The sequence below is a fragment of the Anabrus simplex genome, chromosome 10 (genome assembly GCF_040414725.1).
Source record: "Anabrus simplex isolate iqAnaSimp1 chromosome 10, ASM4041472v1, whole genome shotgun sequence".
Classification (NCBI taxonomy): Eukaryota; Metazoa; Arthropoda; class Insecta; order Orthoptera; family Tettigoniidae; genus Anabrus; species Anabrus simplex.
The window spans coordinates 122,118,470-122,138,375 of record NC_090274.1 but is presented as its reverse complement, the minus strand read 5'-3'; the positions used below and the strand labels follow the sequence as shown (position 1 = coordinate 122,138,375).

General features: G+C 40.4%; 1 protein-coding gene across 1 annotated transcript in view; it reads left to right on the top strand.

Annotated features, from left to right (window-relative positions):
- Window positions 1–18,625, top strand: part of LOC136882114 (zinc finger protein 33B-like) — a 72,801-nt gene extending 54,176 nt beyond the window's left edge. Inside the window, exon 5 of the mRNA XM_068229374.1 lies at window positions 17,512–18,625. Within this exon, the coding sequence (XP_068085475.1) occupies window positions 17,512–18,625 (1,114 nt within the window). The remainder of the gene's footprint in view (window positions 1–17,511) is intronic.
- The last annotated feature ends 1,281 nt before the right edge of the window (window positions 18,626–19,906 follow it).

Here is a 19,906-nt window from a genome sequence, read left to right as displayed (position 1 = left end):
CAGAAACACCACCTCATTTGAAGTACAGAATTATATTACGTAGAAAATATCTCTCAAAATAAATTAAAAGTAGTTGAATCAATATAAAGTAATTAGTTACGTCATCAAATCCACTGACTCAGAGGAGTTATCAAATCTTTAACACATGTGGCTCATTTGGGAAACACCCAACTTAAAATAATCATGGATTGCGCTAACCATGTGTAACAAATAAGGAATAATTCAAAGAAAACAGCCATGAACATCACACTTCATTTACCACATAACCACTGTCTTATTCAAACACCTCGTGATTAAACAAAATAAATTATTGAAACATGAATCTGAGTGTTACAACCGCTCATCTAATTTTTTTAAACTTCATTTGCATGACTGTGATAGCCTGGACTTCTTAAAATAATCCAAATGATTAGGCCAAGTGCCTCATGTTTACATTTCAAATGAAAGCGATCCTTGTACATTAAAATTTCTACTGAATTTGCCGCTGACTGCATTTCTTTATGAATTCATTATTTGTGGTACCACCACTAGATAGAGGCAGATGCCATCTTATTTTTCCTCATTCATTGCGGCAATCATTATACAACTGGTTTATTAAAGATCGCTTCATTTCCTAAATAAAATGTAGTGGATTTTAAAAGGTTTGGTAATTACTGAATGTCTGGTATGAGCATACCACTACTATGGTTTTGACTGTGACCTAATCGATGATCCGTTAACCTAACACATGAAATCTTATTTACATAATTAAATCTGTTAACGGAGAAACACTGCTCCAACCAAAAGAAAAACAGAAATCAAAACTAGCCTAACTACACCTATCTATTTACATCAGATGAAATATAAATAATTCACGTACGATCACATCCTACAAATAAACGGTAATAAAAAGTACACTCAGAAAGAATAACAAATAAACAAAACTAGATCCCAACATCGCTGCCTATTGAAAATTAATAAGGATGGAATGCGCAAAAAAAATCGGAATCTACAGAAAATATACCCCGCTGCGAGTAGCAAAATATTGCGAATTTGACGGCAATCTCTAACCTCAGACGACAAATGTCTGGCCATGATACTATTTAACCTTTATGGACAATACTTCCTGTTATTTCATGTCATCCATGACTTTACATGACTATCAAAATACACATTGACTCGTCGCTCTGCTCACATGTACAACGGCTAGCATATTTGCCGAGCATCTACTTTCCCTGGAATTATTTAAAACAAATACAGGCTTCTGCCTACAATCATAACCCATGTCGTAACATATTTAACACTCTTGGTTAAATTATTCATTTCTCAATTCTATTTACTCATCATTATTCTCGACGTCATTATTATTCATTATTCTCACAATACGGCCTCGCTCGTATCCGGCGGGCAAAATATCTGTCGTGCACATCACTATTTCTTACGACAGTTCATGACATGGTCCAAATATCACATTTTCATTATCAACGTAGATCATCAGGGATATTTCTCACTTAGCTCGATCTCTGGATCATTCTCTGCTTCATATATCACAAAATATCAGAGCTGACTCATCAATGGCGTCCTGCCACTACCTGTTTCTAAAAAAAATAAAAAAATGAAAGACGAGATTGCCTCTCAAAACACAGATATTGAAAGATGTGTAACCGCAACTACACAGAAGTAAATACTCGCGTCTACTAGAAATCGTCGCAAAAATACACGGGATAAGAACTACCAGAAACGGTCATCTGAAGGATGATTCCACAACATAACAAGCTGAAAGCGCAAAATAGCAAAAATAAACATTAAAATCAACAAGGCGGCGTCTACAAAATCACAACTCCAACAGAAATATGACTCAAAACCAACGATCTACTAACATTATGATCATTAATAATTACAAATCGGCATTACACTCATTGAGATCAAATAATATAGCTTCCTAAACTGTCAAAGTGACATACTACAGAATAATCCATAACAATACGCAAACACATCTACATAAAGGAAGTGCGGAAATAACCCTAGCTGAAAGTGCAACATTATTATTATTAGTAGTATTATTATAGTTATTAGAATGTGAATTATTTACAATCCTACCTAACAGTCTAAGCTACATTTGATCATCGATTAGTCACGGTCCTACATATTTATTTACATTATTTTATTGATGCTCATACCTGGGTGATGGAGGCATGTTGGATTACCCTCCGGGCTCCGTCATGATGAATTAGAATTCCATCTTGAAGCTGATGTGGTATCCCAAATTTTCACACACGCAAACTTGATACATTTTTATCATGCCGTTACACACGCTTACATTAACATAAAACACTCGCATTTTCTCGCACTCCAATGAAGGTTAGACGATAGCACTGCGTAGACTCCTGTCGTGAAGTTGGAAGTTCGTCTCCGCTACCTGCCTGAAACATCACCTGCTGGTCCCCACACCGCTCTCTCAGCTTTTGTTTACCGATCATTCACCCCAACGGAACATAACAGTTTGCTCAAGGTCTTTACCACTGCGGCCTTCATTAAAGAAAAGTCATTCTCCTCCCTGTCTGCCTTAACTAGTTTCTCCCCGCAAACATCTCGCTTGCCTAAACAGTTTATTATAAGTGGGAAAAGCAAGCGAAAGTACAGTTTCCAATGTTGTGGAGAAATTTATGTTGATCGTCCTCCAAAATGAAGAATAAAATAGCTTTCCAACAAATGTCAAAAGAACCCGTGGATTAGAGAGGTTTTATGCAGCTATGCTGAAAACCTGGACTTGTCCCTCTCGACTCGTAATGTGAGTTCATTTAAGCCAAGTGTTGAAAGTGTGGCTATTGCCTGTTATCTCTGCATAAATAGTAAAAGTTTGTTAAAGTGTCCATTTCTGAAATGTTACTCTCCCAAGTAAAATAATACATGGCTCTCTCAAATGCCAACAAGTGTCTCTAATCGCTTTCTTACCAGCCAAAAGTAAAGTTCAAGCTGACTAACTGAACTGGCTGACACACTCTAAACACACTGAAGATTCAACTAACCCACGAACACAGAATACAGTGAAATACACAGTCACACCGTCACACTGTGCCACTGTCCCTCTCTGTCACACTGTCACTGAAAATTCAACACCCTGGTCGCTGGGTTTTTGTAATGAGTTCTCCCCCCACCTTGAAAATAGTTCTGTGGAAGGGATGTGGCGTAGTGATCTAGCCCTCGGGAGCGCTTTATCGTACATCCGTAGGTTAAAGTTTCAAAATTTATGTACAAAAACTTCCTAATTTCGGTCTGACTTACTTGTTATATTGCGCCGTGGGAAACGATCACAGGATAATCCACACGACGGCGCGCGTCACCGACGTTATTTTCTTCCAGCGGTTGGCTCCTTCCCGCCATGACAGTTCATCTCCTGGGCAATACTACTATTCCGTGTGAAGTTAAAATTCTATTAATTAGGCACTAATTAACCACAGATTCGCACTGATAAATTTCCAAATATTATAAAGAAGTCAGGACACTGTTTTTCACCACTACACCGGGCTTCAGGTAGCGAAATACTGACTGTAGATTCCCGCTATGACAGTTCATTCAAATTTAGAATTTTGTGATTGGCTGAGACTTTCGCGCTCTTCGTAGCGTGGATGCTTCCATTTCCTCCCAAGGGTTGGAGGGTATTGTCGTTGTCTCTTTGTCCTTGCTAAGTAGGTCAGGCCTCAACGCGTGATTTTCTTGTGAGAACCCAGTAGAAAGTCGCCACTCCTAGGCGGTACCATAAAATTTATTGGATGGAGTACCGAGGGCGGTTTACAAGTTGCTCGTGCTCTAAGAAGAGTTTCGTGGATTTTCCTTGCGTCAGACTGGCGCCAGAAAGTTCCTTTGTGACTGCTAGATTCACAGCCTACTGTAGTATCCCAATATGCGAAATATTCAACTTTTAATTTGTAAATTAATTACGTAAATTCGCTTATGGGTGCAATGCTCCCTTACGACGTTAGAAATCTTACGCGATAGTGGAAGATTTCTCAATTCAACCAATGATTTACACATACTTGCAGCCATAAGCGAATGTATACTTCTGACTATGAAGTATACCTCTGCTTATGTCTCAGCTCTTCTCTGATTTCTCTCTCTAAACTCCTGTTCTCTTTCTCGAGGTCATCTGCAATCTGTTTCATGACTGCCAGTATCTCGGCTGAGTTCTGTTCACACTCCGGACAATGTTCTTCTGTTTGTTGACCTGTCTCAATCTCGAAATGACTGTCGTCTCCTGGGTTCGTTAACAGGGTTTCCTGGTCATCTTCTTCTTCTGCTTCAGTACACGGGTCATCATCATCATCTTCTTCTTCCGTGCCGGAACCTGCCTCTTCTCCTGCGTTTGGGCTCCTTGGTTTTTCAACGAGATTCACTTGAGCTGCGCCTGGTGCTGATCTATATATTCTGAGGTTTGAGGCATTCATAACCATTTCATTTTCTCCATCTAAACTTCTAATTTTATATGCATTATTTTGCATATCTTGAATAATGCGGTAAGGACCGATGTACAATGGTGCGAATTTTGCGTAATATTTCCTTTCAGGATCGGAGATGGCTGGTCTACGGATCAATACCATTTCACCTACTCTTAATGGCCTGTGAAATCTTCTTCCCCGAACCCTTCTTAGCCTGCGGTCAGCTTGCTCTCTTAAACGCTCTTGTACCTGCTGTGCACACACTTCCGGACTTCAGGCGGACAATTGACGACTGGATGCCAAGGTCTAGCCGGTTGTAAGCCATTATGCACTGTGGCCGGAATTTTTGCTATTGCTTCATGGACAGTATTATTTAAGCAGTCAGTGATCAATGGGAGAATATCTACCCATCGCCAATGCTGTTCTGGGATATAAATTCTGCTGAATTTTGCGATGACTTTCATTACTCTTTCTGCCGGGTTCGACTCTGGGTGACGTGTTGAACTCAGAACATGCTGTATTTCTAGTTGCCGTAAACCTGTTTTGAACTCTGCGGAGGTGAAATGTGTTCCGTGATCTGTTAATAATTTCTCCGGTTTTCCCATAGCCGGAATTATTTCCCTATTAAGGCATCTCAAAACTGACCTAGTATTAGCCTTTTGCATTGGAGAAAGGTTTGTAAATTTCGAAAATGCATCCATGGTGACTAATATAAACTGATTGCCTCTCCGTGATATCGGGATTTTTCCATAAATATCCATCGCGTATAACTCACGGGGCTTTGACGGTAGAATGGGAATTGGCTTCTGTTTTACAAGGTAGGAGTTTGCCTTCACACGCTGGCAAGTGTCGCATGTAACTATTGCATCTCTGACAGTTTTCCTTAGGTCTTTCCAGGTAAAGGTTTCCTGAATTGTGGCGACGGTCTTATCAATACCTCCGTGTCCAATAATACGGTGTACATGCCATATCAGCTCTTCCTGTAATTCTTTCGGGACTACGATCTTTAATTTTGTATGGTCCTTATCTGCCTATTTTAACAACTGATTATTTAACAACCTGTATTCTTCTGCGGCCTTGTGAATTTCGTCATACCGAGGGTCCCCTTGTTGAATTGCTCCCTGGAAATACTGGATAATCGGCTGTAAGGTTGGGTCAGCCTGTTGAAAGGTTGATAACTGGCTCAGTCGGAGCAGTACATTTCTGTCCTCCTGTGTTAAGTCCACATAATTTACTTGCTCTTCATGTTTATTTGGGTTCCTGCTTAAGGCGTCAGCTAAAATGTTCGCCTTGCCTGTACAGTGTTCAATGGTGAAATTAAATTGCTGCACGAACAGTGACCATCTAGTAATTCTGTCAGATGAAACAGCTGACTTTAACATGAACGTTAAAGCTTTGTGGTCGGTTCTTATGACGATTGGATATCCATAAATAACTTTTCGCCAGTGCTGTAGGGCTTGGACTATAGCTAGCATTTCTAGCTCTGTAGTTGTGTAGTTCCGTTCGTGCGACCTCAGTTTTCTACTGTAAAAACCCAAATAATCCTTGGTTTTACATTCATCGTCCTGTTCCTGGAATAAGACTGCACCTATACCAACTTTAGATGCGTCCGTTTGGAGGATGAATGGTCTGTTAAAGTCAGGATATGCTAATTTTATACTCCTGGCTAACAATTCTTTAGTATTTGTGAACGCTGTCTCTGCTTCCTGTGTCCATTTCCATCTGTTATTCTTACGCAGCAGGTCTTGTAGTGGTGCAACGACTTCGGTGAAATTTTTACAGTGTTCCCTAAAGAATTGACACATACCAAGGAATTGGCGAACGTGTTTCACCTTGGTAGGCCTAGGGAAGTTACTTATTGCTTCTAACTTTACCGGGTTTGGTCGGATTCCCTTGCCATCTATTACGTGTGCTAGGAACAGGATTTCCGGCTGACAGAAGTGCGATTTCTTGATGTTCACCTTGAATCCAGTTTCTATAAGGTGTTTGAATAGTTTACCTAAATTTTGGAGGTTTTCTTCAAAGGTTTTAGTCGCAATTTCATGTCATCGATGTACAAAGTGGTAACTGCTTTGACTTCGTCTGTTAGGTTCCTGTCAAGTGCTCGTATGAGCGCACTACTTGAGTTCCTCGTACCAAACGGAAGCCTTTCAAAAACATAGGTCTGTTGATCAAACATGAACCCTGTTAGTAATTTCGATTTGTCGTGCAGAAGGATATGGTGAAAGGAACTGGTCAGGTCTACACCTGTAAAAACTTCCATGTCTTTAAATCGACGAATTGCGTCCTTAATAGTCATGGCTTGATCATTTTCTGGGATTAATTTGGAATTTAATTGGCGAGCGTCTAAACACTGCCTCAGGGAATTATCGGCTTTCTTTACAATGACAAGGCTGTTCACGTACGGAGTGGGTCGCTTCGAGATTATCCCGTTTTCCTCCATTTGTTTAATTATTTGCTTGACCTCCTCGTGGTATTTCTCTGGCACTGGGTACGGCTTTCGTTTATATGGTTCCCAGTCCAAAACATTGAAAGCGTACGTGAAATTTGGTATTAGGCCCACTTTGGAATCGAATACGGCCTGATGTTCAATTAAAAAGGCTCTTAATTTATCTTTCTGTTCGTTTGTTCCTTTAAATTCTGAAACCTTGTCGTTAATTAATTTATCAATGTCTTCTGCAGTATCAGCCATAAAAATGTCTGTAAAAATCCCCTCATGGTCCAAAATATTTAATTGTTCATCCATATGCTTGGTTCCCAAAGTATCGTGGAACTCTCCGTCAGTACTGTTATCTGCTTCGTCCTCCTCATCAGTTTCCGGATTTATTGCAACCCTGTCATGACCTCCATTCCTTCGGAATCTCACAACGCCCCCTGCAAGGTCAATGACGGCATGCGTTTCCGTGAGAAAATCGGCTCCGAGAATTATGTTGTAGTTAACTCTAGCCATTATAATAAATGTATGACTGTAGGTTGAGCTTCCTATTGTCATCTCCAGGTATGTCTGCGACTTACAGGTAGTCACCTTGTCTGGCACGATCCCTTTTATTTTTACAGTCGAGACCGGGATCTCAGGTAGGCTCATTTTCTCTTTCAAGTCATTAAACAGAGTCCTCGAAATAATGCTGATACTAGCACCAGTGTCTAAAAGTCCTAAAATACTTGTTCCATTAATTTTGATTCTAATCACAGGTAGAGGTAAAATTTGTGGGCTCTCCTGTTTGAATTCATCATTTAGTAAGTCCTCTGGCTGTGCTATCCATGAATCTACTTGTGCTACTTCCCACTCTTCATTCTCAATGGTTAAATGTGTGGTTGAGTCAGTGTCTGATGGAGCTACTAATTGGAAATTGAAGTTTTTTTTTCTTAGCACCAGTCCCCTCGTACGTTGGTGCATTAGGGTTGAGCGGCCTGCGGTCCTCGCTTCCTCTCCTTCTTGCCTGCTGGAACTCGAGGCTTTCGGCTCCCGTGATATCCGGGTTCATATCCTGGGATTCGATTGCCTGTTTCCACGGATCGCGCTGCTGTTTATTATTCAGATCATTAATATATCGGCGCCCCTCCTGGTATCTCGGGTCCTAGTTCCTATCTCTCTGGTAATTTCTTCTCTCGTCCCATCTTCTTTCACGGTCACGATAATAAGGTCTATCTCTTCCTCTATCTTCCCGTCGCCTTCTATCTCGTGAGATGTACCTCCTTTGGTATGGCTGCCTGTCCTGATATTTCGGTCGCCTGTCTGGATAGTTAGGTCTTCGGTACCACGGACGTTGGGTTTCTTCCTCCTGGCGTCTCGTGTTCATATCTCGCCGCGGTGCAGCACCTGAATTCGGGCCGTTTACTTGCGCGTTGCCTCGTGTATTCTCACTTGTGGCATTAGCTAGGTAAGCCCTATGCTCTTGCATCTGCCTAGTCACTCTTTGCGGTACGTTACTGGTTGATGTGGCGTCTAGCTCCCTTAAAATTGCCTCAACTTGAGCTGGATCATCTACCCTCGCCGTAATTAGCATTCGCTGCACGTCCGGCGGAAATTGCTTGATTATTGTCTGAAAGATTTCTGCGTCAGACACAAGGGAGTCTAATTGTCTAAGTTTCACCAGTTGAGTTAAGAAAAAGTCTAGATAACGTGTGGGCTGTGTTGACATGTACTTGCGAGTGTACAAGTCCATTCTGAGTGCTTGTTGAGTTGACAAGGACCAGTACCTTTCGAGGAAAGCTTTTTCAAAATCTTCGAATGTCTTAAACGTGTCCACGAAACCATAGTACCATGTCTTTGCCTGTCCCTCGAGGTATTTTTCTACAATACGTAGTTTCTTGTCTTCTGGGACTTTTATATCTTGGAAATATTGTTTTAATTTCCTAAGATATACTTTCGGGGTGATTTGTGACGTCCCACTAAATTTCTTTGGTTGATCGTCACTTGTACGCACAATGTTTATTATCTGGGTGGAAGCTTCATTTCTTTGTGTACTTTCCGGCATTGTTCTTTCCACGTTGAATACCTGTGTCATCGGCTCGCTCTCTGTCTGCTCACACTGCGGCTATACCCTTATTTCCTGTACTACCTGCGATTCCGCAGCCTGTTTGTCTACCAGCAGCGTGACCAAGGTCGACAAGTTTTCGCCCTGGGTCTTGATTGCCTGGATTTTTCCCTCAATGACCTCGTTAAACTCCTGTCTTATTGATTGCTCATTATGTGCAATCTCACCCTCAGTCTCTGCTATTTTCTCCGACAGTTCTGTTAGCTTCTTGGTGATATCCTGGGTTTCTGACTTTAGGGTCATGATTTCATTACTCATTTTCTCCTGAGTCTCTCCAACCTGCACGCATACTTTACTCATTTCTTTCTTGGTTTCGTCCTCTATTTTATCTATTCGTTCTTCCAAGAGTATGATACTTTGAGCTAAGTCCTTACCCTGGTCTTGTATCATCACTCTGGTTTCCCTCATACTTTCCTTAACAGTCGCGCTATGGCTGTCTAACTGTTCTTGTATTTGCGCCTGTACATCGGCTAATTTCTTTATTTCTTCCGTTGTCTCCTGCCTGTTCGCATTACACGCCTGCATGAGTTTGTCCTGGTTTGCCTGTAATTCTTTCTTCAATTCGACCTGGCTCTTTATAAATTTTTGCTCGAGCTTTTCCTCGCACTGTTTGAATTCTTCTAATACCTGTTCTTGTATTGCCTCTACTTTATTTGCAAGTTCGGCTTGGCTACTTTCAAACTTAGCCGCTAATTCTACCTGGCTGGATTTTAATTCGCCTTGTGTGGTTTTTAACTCGTTAGCTAATTCTGCCTGGCTACTTTCTACCTTGTTTGCAAGTTCAGCCTGACTGGATTTTAACTCATCTTGATTTATTTTAAGTTCAATAGCTAATTCTGCCTGGCTACTTTCTATTTTGTTTGATAGTTCGGCCTGACTCGATTTTAGTTCATTAGCTAATTCTGCCTGACTGGATTTCAGTTCATTAGTTGTTATGCTTAAATCACTGATGGTTTTAATTAACCTGTCCCACTGCTCCTGACTAATCGACATTTCGTATACTGAGAGAAGCGACTGAGACCTTCAGGTTCCCCAACAATACTTCCAACACATGCAAGACACAGTAATCACCAATAAAAACAATTTTATCCTAAATTTGGATAAAATTATGCAAAACATGTCAGTTATAGTTAATACCACTACTTGTCAAACAGTACTATCACAGCATTCATATTTATCAACACTCAGTAAACCTATGTTCATGGCTGTCAGTCTGGGTACAAAAATAAATTAAATGTAAAGTGCAAAGTCCCCGGGATAAGCAAATCTGGCCCCAAAGGTGGGCGACACGCTTTTCACTCCTCACTCCGGCCCCTGTGCCCTTTTCAAGGCAACAACTGCGGTGAACTCTTCCTTCTTCTGTGCGCCGGCTGCTCCTGTAATAAATGGCATTTAAATTATACTCAGCGCTGCATGTAGACTCTTCTTCCTCAGTCGTGGACCGTCTGTTGGTATCCCCGAAGATAGGCCACCCGTCGATCAGGGAGTGAGGAAATGAAAAGTAGGGGTAAACTAACTAAAATGACTGTACCCAAAGACTGAATTAAAATTTAAATAACAGACTGATTTATTGAATAAAGTGCAAAGTGCCAAAATGAAAGTAAACTAAACCGGTGGAAAATGTAAACAAAGTGAAATAAATGAGACTAAGAAAATTAAAGATTGAGGATCTGCCTTACAATCACACCATTATCTGCCTAATAAACTGACTGAAGGTCAATCAAATATTAAAATATTCCAGACTATGTTGACACTGTCTCCAAGACGATGACGTGAATAAATTCAAAACTCTGGCCAGAAACACCACCTCATTTGAAGTACAGAATTATATTACGTAGAAAATATCTCTCAAAATAAATTAAAAGTAGTTGAATCAATATAAAGTAATTAGTTACGTCATCAAATCCACTGACTCAGAGGAGTTATCAAATCTTTAACACATGTGGCTCATTTGGGAAACACCCAACTTAAAATAATCATGGATTGCGCTAACCATGTGTAACAAATAAGGAATAATTCAAAGAAAACAGCCATGAACATTACACTTCATTTACCACATAACCACTGTCTTATTCAAACACCTCGTGATTAAACAAAATAAATTATTGAAACATGAATCTGAGTGTTACAACTGCTCATCTAATTTTTTTAAACTTCATTTGCATGACTGTGATAGCCTGGACTTCTTAAAATAATCCAAATGATTAGGCCAAGTGCCTCATGTTTACATTTCAAATGAAAGCGATCCTTGTACATTAAAATTTCTACTGAATTTGCCGCTGACTGCATTTCTTTATGAATTCATTATTTGCGGTACCACCACTAGATAGAGGCAGATGCCATCTTATTTTTCCTCATTCATTGCGGCAATCATTATACAACTGGTTTATTAAAGATCGCTTCATTTCCTAAATAAAATGTAGTGGATTTTAAAAGGTTTGGTAATTACTGAATGTCTGGTATGAGCATACCACTACTATGGTTTTGACTGTGACCTAATCGATGATCCGTTAACCTAACACATGAAATCTTATTTACATAATTAAATCTGTTAACGGAGAAACACTGCTCCAACCAAAAGAAAAACAGAAATCAAAACTAGCCTAACTACACCTATCTATTTACATCAGATGAAATATAAATAATTCACGTACGTTCACATCCTACAAATAAACGGTAATAAAAAGTACACTCAGAAAGAATAACAAATAAACAAAACTAGATCCCAACATCGCTGCCTATTGAAAATTAATAAGGATGGAATGCGCAAAAAAAATCGGAATCTACAGAAAATATACCCCGCTGCGAGTAGCAAAATATTGCGAATTTGACGGCAATCTCTAACCTCAGACGACAAATGTCTGGCCATGATACTATTTAACCTTTATGGACAATACTTCCTGTTATTTCATGTCATCCATGACTTTACATGACTATCAAAATACACATTGACTCGTCGCTCTGCTCACATGTACAACGGCTAGCATATTTGCCGAGCATCTACTTTCCCTGGAATTATTTAAAACAAATACAGGCTTCTGCCTACAATCATAACCCATGTCGTAACATATTTAACACTCTTGGTTAAATTATTCATTTCTCAATTCTATTTACTCATCATTATTCTCGACGTCATTATTATTCATTATTCTCACAATACGGCCTCGCTCGTATCCGGCGGGCGAAATATCTGTCGTGCACATCACTATTTCTTACGACAGTTCATGACATGGTCCAAATATCACATTTTCATTATCAACGTAGATCATCAGGGATATTTCTCACTTAGCTCGATCTCTGGATCATTCTCTGCTTCACATATCACAAAAATCAGAACTGACTCATCAATGGCTTCCTGGCACTACCTGTTTCTAAAAAAAATAAAAAAATGAAAGACGAGATTGCCTCTCACAACACAGATATTGAAAGATGTGTAACCGCAACTACACAGAAGTAAATACTCGCGTCTACCAGAAATCGTCGCAAAAATACACGGGATAAGAACTACCAGAAACGGTCATCTGAAGGATGATTCCACAACATAACAAGCTGAAAAAGCAAAAATAGCAAAAATAAACGTTAAAATAAACAAGGCGGCGTCTACAAAATCACAACTCCAACAGAAATATGACTCAAAATCAACGATCTACTAACATGATGATCATTAATAATTACAAATCGGCATTACACTCATTGAGATCAAATAATATAGCTTCCTAAACTGTCAAAGTGACATACTACAGAATAATCCATAACAATACGCAAACACATCTACATAAAGGAAGTGCGGAAATAACCCTAGCTGAAAGTGCAACATTATTATTATTATTAGTATTATTATAGTTATTAGAATGTGAATTATTTACAATCCTACCTAACAGTCTAAGCTACATTTGATCATCGATTAGTCACGGTCCTACATATTTATTTACATTATTTTATTGATGCTCATACCTGGGTGATGGAGGCATGTTGGATTACCCTCCGGGCTCCGTCATGATGAATTAGAATTCCATCTTGAAGCTGATGTGGTATTTCAAATTTTCACACACGCAAACTTGATACATTTTTATCATGCCGTTACACACGCTTACATTAACATAAAACACTCGCATTTTCTCGCACTCCAGTGAAGGTTAGACGATAGCACTGCGTAGACTCCTGTCGTGAAGTTGGAAGTTCGTCTCCGCTACCTGCCTGAAACATCACCTGCTGGTCCCCACACCGCTCTCTCAGCTTTTGTTTACCGATCATTCACCCCAACGGAACATAACAGTTTGCTCAAGGTCTTTACCACTGCGGCCTTCATTAAAGAAAAGTCATTCTCCTCCCTGTCTGCCTTAACTAGTTTCTCCCCGCAAACATCTCACTTGCCTAAACAGTTTATTATAAGTGGGAAAAGCAAGCGAAAGTACAGTTTCCAATGTTGTGGAGAAATTTATGCTGATCGTCCTCCAAAATGAAGAATAAAATAGCTTTCCAACAAATGTCAAAAGAACCCGTGGATTAGAGAGGTTTTATTCAGCTATGCTGAAAACCTGGACTTGTCCCTCTCGACTCGTAATGTGAGTTCATTTAAGCCAAGTGTTGAAAGTGTGGCTATTGCCTGTTATCTCTGCATAAATAGTAAAAGTTTGTTAAAGTGTCCATTTCTGAAATGTTACTCTCCCAAGTAAAATAATACATGGCTCTCTCAAATGCCAACAAGTGTCTCTAATCGCTTTCTTACCAGCCAAAAGTAAAGTTCAAGCTGACTAACTGAACTGGCTGACACACTCTAAACACACTGAAGATTCAACTAACCCACGAACACAGAATACAGTGAAATACACAGTCACACCGTCACACTGTGCCACTGTCCCTCTCTGTCACACTGTCACTGAAAATTCAACACCCTGGTCGCTGGGTTTTTGTAATGAGTTCTCCCCCCACCTTGAAAATAGTTCTGTGGAAGGGATGTGGCGTAGTGATCTAGCCCTCGGGAGCGCTTTATCGTACATCCGTAGGTTAAAGTTTCAAAATTTATGTACAAAAACTTCCTAATTTCGGTCTGACTTACTTGTTATATTGCGCCGTGGGAAACGATCACAGGATAATCCACACGACGGCGCGCGTCACCGACGTTATTTTCTTCCAGCGGTTGGCTCCTTCCCGCCATGACAGTTCATCTCCTGGGCAATACTACTATTCCGTGTGAAGTTAAAATTCTATTAATTAGGCACTAATTAACCACAGATTCGCACTGATAAATTTCCAAATATTATAAAGAAGTCAGGACACTGTTTTTCACCACTACACCGGGCTTCAGATAGCGAAATACTGACTGTAGATTCCCGCTATGACAGTTCATTCAAATTTAGAATTTTGTGATTGGCTGAGACTTTCGCGCTCTTCGTAGCGTGGATGCTTCCATTTCCTCCCAAGGGTTGGTGGGTATTGTCGTTGTCTCTTTGTCCTTGCTAAGTAGGTCAGGCCTCAACGCGTGATTTTCTCGTGAGAACCAAGTAGAAAGTTGTCACTCCTAGGCGGTACCATAAAATTTATTGGATGGAGTACCGAGGGCGGTTTACAAGTTGCTCGTGCTCTAAGAAGAGTTTCGTGGATTTTCCTTGCCGTCAGACTGGCGCCAGAAAGTTCCTTTGTGACTGCTAGATTCACAGCCTACTGTAGTATCCCAATATGCGAAATATTCAACTTTTAATTTGTAAATTAATTACGTAAATTCGCTTATGGGTGCAATATATATATATATAAAATAAGAGTTTTGTCGGTACATTGCTCAGAATTTGAAAAGAATGGTATTTTTGTATCGGTCATGTCTACAGTAACAAGGAAATGCATTTTTTACTATTCCGTAATGTCTGTCTGTCTGTCTGTCTGTCTGTCTGTCTGTCTGTCTGTCTGTCTGTCTGTCTGTCTGTCTGTCTGTCTGTCTGTCTGTCTGTCTGTCTGTCTGTCTGTCTGTCTGTCTGTCTGTATGTATGTATGTACACGCATCACGAGAAAACGGCTGAAGAGAATTTAATGAAAATCGGAATGTAAAATCGGGTGATGAACCGCTTTAATCTAGGCTATCACTTATTTTATTCACGCTGTGTGAAATGGTAGTTTAGGGGAAGGCCTGAAATTTAATTCTCAAATATTTATGTATTTGTGGTCCTATCTTAATGAAAATCGGTTTGCAAAGTCGGGGTAATAAGTTGATATACTCTAGGCCATAAATAATTGTATTCACGCTGAGTGATGGCAGTTTAGGGGAATGCCTAAAATTTAATTTTCAAATATTTATATTGTTAGTGGTCGTATCTTAATGGAAATCGGTAGACAGAGATGGGAAATAAGTCGCTACAATATAGGTTATACATAATTGTATTCACACTGAGAAAATGGTAGTTTAGGGGTAGGCCTAAAATTTAATTCTGAAATATTTATTATATTTGTGGTCGTATCTTAACGAAAATTGGTATACAAAGTCGGGGAATAAGTCGCTATAATCTATGCCATCAATAATTGTATTCGCACTGAGTAAAATGGTAGTTTAGGGGAAGGCATGAAAGGTAATTCTAAAATAAGTTATTTATGTTATTAGTGGTCGTATCGATGAATACTACATAACTAACATAACTTTAGTTATGTCGTAAGTTAGTAGTAGTTATGTAAGAAGTTATTAAATTTCCGATCACTTATGTCTCACATTGTTACCGTACCGCATATAATCACGGAGATATTCATGAATTTGGATTTTTAGTTACTAAGCCCATATCAGCGCCGAGTCACGAGAAAATGGGTAAACAGAATTTAGTGAATATAGGTATGTACGATCTGAGAATAAGGAACTACAGTCTAGGATATAAATAAATTTTAAGACGCCCTAATATCATAGAGTCGAAAGATAACTAACGTGAAGGCCTGCAATATAGAAAGCTCATAAACTTTATCAACAATAACATTACATTGACCATTGTTTGTTGTGATGTGCTTTTTGTCTTCTGTTTCCACTCATCCCCGATAGATAGGATTACTGCAGCGTACCGAAGTTTTTTTTAATTTGCTTTACGTTGCACCGACACAGGTAGGTCTTATAGCGATGATGGGATAGGAAAGGAATAAGGGTGTGAAGGAAGCGGCCTAGGCTTTAATTAAGGTACAGTGTGGTGTGACTGGTGCGCAAATGGAAAACCACGGAAAACCATATTCAGGGATGCTGGCAGTGGGGTTCGAATCCACTATCTCCCGGATGCTGGCTCACATTTGCGCGCCTCTTACCGCACGGCCAACTCGCTTCGTCGTACCTTGTGTAACAGCCTGCCTGTATATTGGCGGGAAGAACCTGGGGAGTTAAATAACTTTCTTCTTTAGCATGCTATTCCTCTGGTTCATACATTTTCTGATATTACTGGTACGTAACACACTGGTTCATCATAGCAATCGAGCTATTCAATCTCTCCTGAGGCACTGATTGGAATGAGTAGTGTGCATATTTAACGGAATAATGAGAGGGGAGTGTTCACGGCAGTCTGCGACCTGGTTATTCCAGCTCTGAAACTTTGGACTGTTAGATCGGCACCGTAATACTGTTCGTTGAAAGTGAGAAAATGTGCGGTTTTTCATTTGATCGAGTATTTTATATGATAACATTGCTTTCAATCGCTACATTCCTACTTACGTTTTGTAATGACCTATGATTAATTCAGTTAAGAAAATCACCAAGTCAGTATTTCTGAGAATCCCGTAGCGAAGCACGGGTATATCAGCTAGTAACATTATAAGCATAGGGCTTTTAGCCTCCACTTAAAACGTAGACTGATGTAATACATGGTAGTAGTACGAACTTCCTTGTATGAACCTACTGTCCTTTATTTACAGTATGTCGGATCTAATTGCACATCAAAGCTATATAATTAGAAATTGCCACACTGATATTTTATAATGCTGAACTAGTATGAATACAATGTACAAATACAATAAGTATATTTTCGGGAGAGTAAATAATATTTATAAATGATTTGCCATGGTTCAGCAGATCTTGCAGACTGTCGGCAAACAATGTTCTCGACTTTATTAATATCTACAAGACTGAGATTCTTTGAAACAATCGCAAAAAGGGCTTTTACAAAATTATTACTCGCCTGCCACAAATTGCAGAGTGGTTGAACAAGATCAAATCATATGCCGTCCTTTATCTAGGAGGACAGACGTATACGGATTTAAATACATACATATTTACCGGATTAAAGACCTTGTACTTCTTTTTTTAATGGACCATTTCTCATGAGGGCTACGAGCTCGTGCATTCCTATATCGCCAGGAGTTTCTTGCGCGTAATAATGTCATTCGAGAGAAAGGTCGCAATATGTCCTCGTAACAAGTGACAGATTTTCAAATTTATTACACCCTGAATTTGACCTCACATGATGTTTACTCTCAGGAATGTGATGTTCATGAGTAACATGTGATGTCAGTGAGTGGAATGTTCAGTAGCTTTTCCTTAGTGTGAGAGTTGTAGCGGAGTTGACTGTTATATAATTCTTAACATCGTTTTCATCTTTTCACTGTAGGTCGAAACAAGAGGTGAGCTGCGCAGATCATCAACCTCCGGATAACGGAGGAACTTATTTCAGGTGCAATATCTGTGGAGAATTCTTCAGCCACAAAGTCAATCTGAATCGTCACATGCGGACTCACACGCGCGATAATAAACATTGGTGCAATGTCTGTGACAAATCCTTCAGACAGAAAGTCCATTTAATACTCCACATGCGGACTCACACAGGCGAGAAGCCACACTTGTGCAATGTCTGTAGTAAATCGTACAGCCTGAAAAGTCATCTGACGCGTCACATGCGGAATCACACGGGCCTTAAGCCGCATTGCTGCGATGTCTGTGGTAAATCCTTCAGCAAGAAAAACCATTTAGAAAATCACATGCCGTCTCATACAGGCGAGAAGCCACACTTTTGCAATGTCTGTAGTAAATCGTACAGCCTCAAAAGTATTCTGACACGTCATATGCGGATTCACACGGGCCAAAAGCCGCATTGCTGCAATGTCTGTGGCAAATCCTTCATCAGCAAAAACCATTTAGGAGATCACATGCGAACTCACACAGGCGAGAAGCCATACTGTTGCAATGTCTGTGGCAAATCCTTCATCCAGAAAAACCATTTAGGAGATCACATGCGGACTCACACAGGCGAGAAGCCACACTTATGCAATGTCTGTAGTAAATCGTACTACCTCAAATGTCATCTGAAGCGTCACATGCGGAATCACACGGGTCAAAAGCCACATCGCTGCGATGTCTGTGGTAAATCCTTCAGCCAGAAAATCTATTTGAGAGATCATATGCGCACTCACACAGGTGAGAAGCCACATTGTTGCAATTGCTGTGGCAAAGTCTTCAGCCAGAAAAACCATTTGAGATATCACATGCGGACTCACACAGGCGAGAAGCCATTTTCCTGCAATCTCTGTGGTAAATCTTTCAGCATGAAACACAATTTAAGCGATCACATGCGGACTCACACAGGTGAGAAGCCATTTTCCTGCAATATCTGTGGAAAATCCTTCAGCCTCAAAATCAATGTGAATCGCCACATGCGCAATCACACGGGTGTTAGCCACAATGATGCTGTGCCTATGGCGAATCCTCCAGCCCGAAAGTCCGTTTAATAATTCACATGCGGACTCACACGGACGAGAAGCCGCATTGCGGTAATGTCCGTGTCAAATCCTTCATCTAAAAAGTCCATTTAAGACTCCACTTACGGACTCACACAGGCGAGAAGCCACACTGTTGGAATGTCTGTAGTAAATCGTTCAGCCCCAAAGTTAATCTGAATCGTCACATGCGGAATCCCACGGGCGATAAGCCACAATCCTGCAATGTCTGTGGTAAATCCTTCAGCCAGAAAATCTATTTCAGAGATCACATGCGGATTCACATAGGCGGGAAGCCATATTGTTGCAATATGTGAGTTAAATCCTTCAGCCTCAAAGTCGATCTGAATTGTCAAATGCAGACTCAAACGGGCGATAAGCCATAATGCTACCATGTCTATCGCAAATCCTTCAGCCAGAAAATCCATTTAAGAGATCACATGCGCTCTCACACAGGCGAGAAGCCATATTGTTGCAATATCTATGGTAAATCCTTCAGCTTCAAAGTCCATCTGACACGTCACATGCGTACTCACACAGGAGAGAAGTCACATCGCTCTAATGTCCTTGGGAAGTCGTGCAGCTAGGAAGTCCATTTAAGATTTCACATGTGGACTCACACGGGCGAGAAGTCACAACGTTGGTCACGATTTCCTGGATCTCTTAGGGTCTGAGTTACTTATCGTTCTAGAAAACTACGTTGGCTGAAAGGGATAAAGCTAGATTAGGCATCAATAGTTTTAACTTCGGAAGTTGTGTGGCACTCGAATTGGATCACCACCTTCCATGGGTATAAAATCTTCCCAACATAAATTTGGTGTCAAATTATTAATGCACACAACGGTATGAGTCCACATGAGATCTGTTAGACTGACTCTGTGGCCTGCTGCAGTGTCGGTGGCAAATCCTGCAGCCACAACGCTATTAGGCCTACCATTTGGTTCGAAGTTTTCCATATGAATGCACTTGACAGTAATAGAGCAACACGGGTTCTAAAATGGGAGCTACGTCGGAATTGTCTCACGAGGTCATTGTCCCCTTGCAAGGTCATTGACCCCCATGACGTCACGGTCACGTGCTCACGTCGTCACGGCCACGAATTATTGTTTACAAACAAGGCCACGTGCTCGTGTTTTGACAGCTGTCATCTTGACGGGTCCTAAAATCATTTTTTTGAGCTAGTAGTTAAACATTTTCTTCAATCAGGGAAAGCTCTCCCCACCTGGAAGTGAACCGGTACGTACAGTATAAAAGCAATCTTAGACTAAAATGAACAATAGAAGGACCACTAGG